This window comes from Dromaius novaehollandiae, chromosome 18, assembly GCF_036370855.1.
Source record: "Dromaius novaehollandiae isolate bDroNov1 chromosome 18, bDroNov1.hap1, whole genome shotgun sequence".
NCBI lineage: Eukaryota > Metazoa > Chordata > Aves > Casuariiformes > Dromaiidae > Dromaius > Dromaius novaehollandiae.
The window spans coordinates 8858180-8864874 of record NC_088115.1 but is presented as its reverse complement, the minus strand read 5'-3'; the positions used below and the strand labels follow the sequence as shown (position 1 = coordinate 8864874).

The 6695-nt window shown below is 42.7% G+C and overlaps 1 protein-coding gene across 1 annotated transcript in view; it reads left to right on the top strand.

The window, feature by feature from the left end:
* The first annotated feature begins 3397 nt into the window (after window positions 1-3397).
* MYO15B (myosin XVB) overlaps window positions 3398-6695 on the top strand; it is a 48715-nt gene continuing 45417 nt past the window's right edge. Inside the window, exon 1 of the mRNA XM_026098885.2 lies at window positions 3398-6679. Within this exon, the coding sequence (XP_025954670.2) occupies window positions 3434-6679 (3246 nt within the window). The 5' untranslated portion in view covers window positions 3398-3433. The remainder of the gene's footprint in view (window positions 6680-6695) is intronic.

Here is a 6695-nt window from a genome sequence, read left to right as displayed (position 1 = left end):
TTAGAAAATGAGCTCTATACTGTGCAGCATACATGTCCAGGATGTTATGAATAGTGTCAGGTCTAGACAAAAGTGAAAAAGCAAGTTTAGAGGGAACACTAAAAACACGGATTGTTGTCTCTTTAGCCAGGTTTGCAGTGCTGTTTCTATTACTTCCTTCTCCCTGATGTTGAGGCAACGTAACAGTGCTTCTGGGCAGCAGCTAGTTGCTCAACACCAGAGCTGCAGCTGGGGAAAAGGGAGGTACTGTTTTTCCAGATGCAGAGGATTGTTCTGCTATGCAGGAGAGAACAAATGAGTAGTACACAAGAAAATACTTGCAGTAAAACCGTGTGCTTTATACAGCTACTGTGCTCCTTTAGAGCATCAGTCTTCCTGGACTAGGTAAATCTCAAATGTGGTTTTGCTGCTCTTCTTGGGCTGGGTGAGGCCAGGCAGACTTTGATCAGCTGAGTTGTCCTTTACCAGTTTGTCATTCCTAGAGCACTAGAATGTATTTTCTTTTGGTATTTGTTTTTAACCAACTTCTAAGGATGCTTGGACAAGTTTTAGTCTGCAGGCAAGTCATAGGGCATTCTGGAGAGCAGGTGGACTTCATCACTGGACTGCCTTCTAGCAGTGCTAAATGTTAAAAATTCTCATTCCTTATCAAATTTTATAGCAGGCACAAAGATTTGAAGCTTTATGCTGACTTGCTATCTTGACTACTCACTCTTCCTCCCCCTCCTCCTGCCCTAGGGCAAGAAGAGGCCTTAGACTGGATGGAAGCATGTTTCAAAAAACCTTGGCCAGGACCCTTTCAGGCTAGCAGAGTGTGTACAATACCCAGCAGGAGTTTACCTTTTATATGGGGAAGAAAACATTGGTACTGTATAGTATAGCTAATTCTCCCAACTCAATCCCATCTATCAAGAATTGCCCAGCACCCTTGTGTGTCTTTGCAGTCTCCATTGCTGTTGGGTACTGCTGTCACAACTTGTACACTGCAACCATGGCCACTGAGATGCAGGGTAAGAGCTGTAACCAGATAAACATGTTGCCAGTGTCCTGTCAATAGTCCTACCTCTGACTGAAGGCTTGCAGACACTGTATTTCATCCCTTAGGTAGGTTAACACCTCATGGAGTTATGATGAAGGTGGGAATTAATAACAGAATCTTGACTGCTAGGTCCTCAGTTGCTGTTGAGAGAAATTGTAAGAATATGGTAGAAGGATCTCTTCTCCCTGTAGAGAATCTACAGAGTTGGCTGTAAAACAAAGAGAAAGACAATGAAGGAGCAAAGGGAGAGAAGAGTTTAACATAGAAAGAGGTGAGAGGACAAAATACATAATAGAATTTCCCTGTGTGGTTTGTCCTTATGCATCGTTGGCTAGTGTCACCTCTAAGGTAACTATGAATGTCCCCAATATGAGGCTTTTAACCTTTTTTCTCTGGAAATGATATTGAAGACTGTTGGATTTCCTTGCTAAAAGATTTTTTTCTATGTCCCATTCCCTTCCTCTGTTCACCTCCCAGTTTTCCTTTCTCCATTCCATCATTTCCTTTCAGTTATGCCCTTACTGTTCTCTGGTTTGGACCTTTGCCTTGAAGTGTTTAGTGACTGGGGGATCAAAACCGTGCTCTGCCATTAACACCTCCTTCAGACGGATGGGTAGAACTCGAGTCTGGAGCCCAAGTGGTATTTTGGTTTGTCTGAAGCAGCAAGAGGCTGACTCGTAAAATAAAAGTTCTTTATAACTGAAAAAGGTAGAGGTGATATTTTCTAACAGACTGAAAGAGCAGGACTAATCCTATGGGCACTTTTACATCCTTTGTTTCCTGTCTGTGATTAGAGGAAAGATGAAAAGATAAGCAATGCTGATTAACACTTAGAAGACTGACCATTCCCTAGCCTGCCAGCTGAGAACAGCACACTCAGGAGGAGTTGTGTGGAGATGCCTTTGCCTAATGGAGCAATACTTCCTTGTGACTTCTTGCTCAGCCTAGCCAGAAAGGCATGAACGTTTGTTCCTGGAACACACCCTTCAAAATCAGCCCCATCATGGTAAAAGAAAAGATGGAGTCAAACAGTTCCTCTGACATGCACCAGGTCAGTAGCAGTTGTCGTCTTTGGTGTAAATATGTTTGCAAGGATTTATCTGGGTACTTTTGCAATACAGTTATGTATCCACAAAAATCATAATGTAGCATCAGTTATATTGGTGTGAAAATCCTTTTGCTGCAGGATTCCACTCAGTATTTTATGTGCCAGAAGCAATTTTGAAGAGCAGACTTATACTACAGAGTTAACCTACTTAGTTTTAACTGCTTTTTTCTGCAGAGATTGTGTGATCACTTGATTGGATTTTTATTGTTACTCTCCACTCTCCCTATGATATTTATTTTTCCACCACTTCATTTCTTCTTTCTTCTTCTCATTCCTCATTTATTCATTTATTTATTTAGCCTTCTCTCCAATCAGATTTAAGCAGAGCTGTTGAGGGGCAGACTTCTTTGCTACAAGAGCTGGTTTCCACATATAAATTTTGCTACTTGGGCTAAACTGCAATTTCAGGATGGGTCAAATCTCGAGCATGATCTATTTAATAATGTCCTTCTCTTGCACTGCAGAAAACTTAAAAGGTTTTCCCAGGGGTAAACAGCTACTATTTAACCAGAATTAACATATTTATTTAAATTTAGTCAGCACTCGTTTGTTAAGAGAGAAGCGCTAGAATAAAAGGAGGAAGAAGAGGAAATGATCACAAAAAACAGGGGTTATATTTTTGCATCAATTCTAGTTTGAATTCTAGTACTTCATTGCCAACTCAACTTGAACAGTTTGAGTTGGATGCCTTTTTTAAACAATTGGTTGCCGTCTTTTCAGTTCTTCTCAGTGATACAGCATCTACTCAGTATTCTGTATTTTCAGCCTTCAAGCTAGTGTTGTTCCTGTAGGTCCAATTGTGATTCAGGGTACCTAGGAAACTGAGTTAATGATTTACTGTTCGTTAATTTGCCGTAGATCATTAGATGTGCTCTCTCCTTCAGCACAAAGAAGGTTAAAAGAGAGGGAAAACCTGAAATGAAATAATCTTTCTTTCTTAAACTACAGTGTGGCCAAACCTTTGTCAGCTGTGGAAGATCACGGACTTTGGTTCAGTTGTCTGTATATGACTGGCCTCTGGAAAGAGACCTAATAAAAGAAGAAAAAAAAGGGTGATTCATGACAAAACAAAATAGAGACTAACCTGGTGCAAGACAGTCAGCTTGGTACTCCACAGCTGTATAGGTATGGTTCTGCAAACATTTGTTTAGTTCTACAGAAAAGAGGTAATTATCACCTAGGAGGACTTAGCCTCTCTTTGTAGCTTATTTCACAGCAAAATGCACAATGTTTCCTTTCATAGGTGAACTGAGATAAGCACTCACATCCTTCTGAACCCTGGAGAAATGGCTCCTTCCCGATCCAAGACTCGGCGCAAAAAATTTGGAAAAGAGAGAGAGCTGAACTGTGAGAAAAAGGCAAGCTCTCCGGGAGATTCAAAGATCCATTGTGGGACACCGTGGGAAGAAAAGAGTAAAGGCCAGCTGACAGGCAAAGAGTCACTGCCTGAACAAGATGAAACCCTTGAACAGGAGATCTTTAAAAGCCAGAGGCTGGTGAGGCCTAAGGGAAGCAAAGAAAGTGGCCACAAGAAATTATTCTGGGAGGAGAATTTCTCCAAGAGAAATGATCAAAGAGAATCTGGTTTGGGGAGAAAACATGGAGAACAATTAGTGTCCAAAGTGAAGAAAAAAGGAAAGGCCTCCAAACAACAGGATCTGACATCAGGACAAGAAAGTGACGGCAGTACTGGTAAGGAGGAGAAGGCCACTGTGAACAGCAAGAAACGGAGTTTTAAAAGGAAGTGTGGAAAGCATCCTGTTGGTGAAAAAGTCACCGAGTCCTTTGTGGTGCAAAGTGTTGAAGGCTCTTTTCGGAAACATGACTTGCCACAGAAGGCGCACAATGCCAGGCCTAGGAAAAGACACAATGAGAATCGTGGCTCTAAGGAAGCTTCAGAGAGGAAGTCAGGTTCTCGATTCCAAGGCAGTGCAGCACAGGGCAAAGGTGAGACAAGTGGAGGAAAGGAAATTGGAAAACATACCAGGATTATTGTCGCTGAAAGTGCAGAAGATAAGATCCTGGAAGCTTCAGATAACTCTTGTTCTGACTGCAGCAATGAAGCCCATTGGACCCATAAAAGAGGTAGAAAAAAGACTGGAGTTGACAGCACCGAAAGCGGTGAAGAGAGGAGAAGCTCTTCAGAGGAAGATGGCATCAGTGGGAAAGAAGCCATACTAGAAGAACTTCCTGCAGCTGAAGAAAAAGGCTACGAGAAGCTGCTCGATGAAAGCATTGAAGCAGCCAGTGAAACTGAAAGGGAGCAGGTGACCATGGATGGAAGGAAGGACTCTGAGGATGAAGGCACTTGCTTTGCAGGATTAGAGGTAGTGAGGAAACTGAAGGAGCAAGATGACATGCCAAGACAAACAAAATCTATTCTAGATGAGAGCAGTGAGGAAGATGATGATGCAAGTGTTTCAGAGTCCCAACTCAAAAGTTCTAACAACAGAGAAAATGACAATAATGGAGAAGGCAAGGAAAATATATTAGAAAAGGACAAGGGTCAAGACATGTCAAAAGATGACCATGATCATTCTAACAGCAATGGGGAGAATAACACTGAAGTGAACATGGACAAAGGAAAAGAAGAAGTAAGAAGAAAACCACTGTCTAGGGCTGTGAAAGCAGAACTCCACCACATTGACCTTAGCAAAGTACTCGAGGGAACTGAAGAAGAGAAGGTGAATGGTGAAGGCAGCATACTGGAACATAGCCCTTTGCTGTTCAAGCAACAAATGACATTGAAAGAGAAATCCAGGAGGTGTGATACTGCAGAACAAAGTAAAGTGGTGGGACATATACAGACAGACAGTTCTTCCTTAGACTGTAGCAAGCAGGGGTTAGCAGTGATGTTTACAAACAAGTGCTCTTCTTCATCCCAAGTCCTTCTCAATAAGAAAAGCAAACATAAAGATGCTGAGATGAAACTATTAACAAGCTGTAAAACAAATTCTGTGCAGATGGCTTTGGAAACCAACTGTGACCTGAAAAAGGTTGAAAGCATCTGTTCAAAACCTACCACTCTAGAAACACTCAATATACATAAGGAGCCCAAAATAGCTCAGAGTTTTGCAGAGGAAAGATTAAATCATTCAAATATTTCAAACTGCTCCTCTATTACAAAAAAACCATCTGATAAGCAGCTCCGTTGCAAGAGGAAGAAGGTTGGAAAAGTTATTGGAAAGGTTAAACTGGGTTCAGGCCAGACTCTAGAGGCAGAAAAAGAGAAAGCAGAGGAGGAAGAAGTGATTGCAGATGCACCTTCTGAAAAAGAAAATGTGCAAGATGGGAAAGGATCCAAGTACTTGCACACCCTTTCTACTTTCAGAAGAGTCACCAGCTGGCTCAGTCAAAAACCTGCCAAGAAAGCAAGCCTGAAAGCTCGTCTTTTGAGTGTGGCACGTGCAATTGGTATCTCAGGATGGCTTCTGAAGAAATTTGGGAAAAGGAAGAAGAGCAGCAAGCCTTTTGGATTCAGAAGGAGAATGGCAATCAGGATTGTAAGCACCACTGGGTGGGTTGGTAGGTCTGGCAAAACCTGCCCTGCTGCAGCGGGACAGCTGGGAATGGATGAGTTGAATGACAAAGCATCATCTTGGCCATTAGTAGAGGGGAATGGTGGTGCTGAAACGACAGAGGAGCTGAGACATACTGATTTGCATTCTGATAGTTCCCCTCTTCATGGAACCTGTTCCTTTCCATACTTACTTAGCTTGGATGAAGAGGAGAAGTGCAATGTTGCCGATGCCAAGTTTGCTGTAGTGTTCCCTAGAGTCCACAGCATGGTTCAGACAAAGAGTTCCTTATCTGGCCGCTCTGGGAGTGATTATTCCCTGGAGAAAGTGACAGCTCTATCAAGCAGAAAATCTGTGATACCTGTGCAACAGGGTTGCAGATTCAGATGTGACATTTCCAGATCTTTGATGGATCAAACCTCTCAGAGAAGCAGCCAACGATATTCCTGCAATGGTGAAATATTTGCATCAACAGCAGGCAGTGCAAGACAGGTGACACCTACTGCAACCCAATACAGAGTGACTAGGCTTCTGAGTGCCTCACCCCAGCAGATCAAAACTCCAGAAGGAGCTTCCACATCCCAGTTTTTCAGCACTGGGCAAGACTTGCAGTCTCACCACAAAGACACTAAACTCTCCCTTTCTTCAGAAGCATCTGGAAATTACTGTTATGCTCTGGGGTTCCTTCCACAGCAAGAAGAGGATCCAAGGTGTATAGTAGATTATTCCAGTGAGGTAGATGTCAAGGAGAGTTCAGGTGTCCTTCAGACTGTAGGGTCCAAAGTCACATCTTGTGTTCATTGGTCTCAGCAGCAGGCTCAGAGATATGATCCTGCGACATGGCTGAACTCTGAATTGCTGCTCCCACGACTCACCATTGAGAACCTAAGCAAATGGACCATTTACAAGGACCCACATCTGGCAAACAGCCGTGGGATGAAGGACTTCAAGGATCAGTGGGAAGCAGAAGATATTACAGAGGATATGCTAGAGATGGATTTAATGCAGAAACAGGTACAGGTGATGTCTT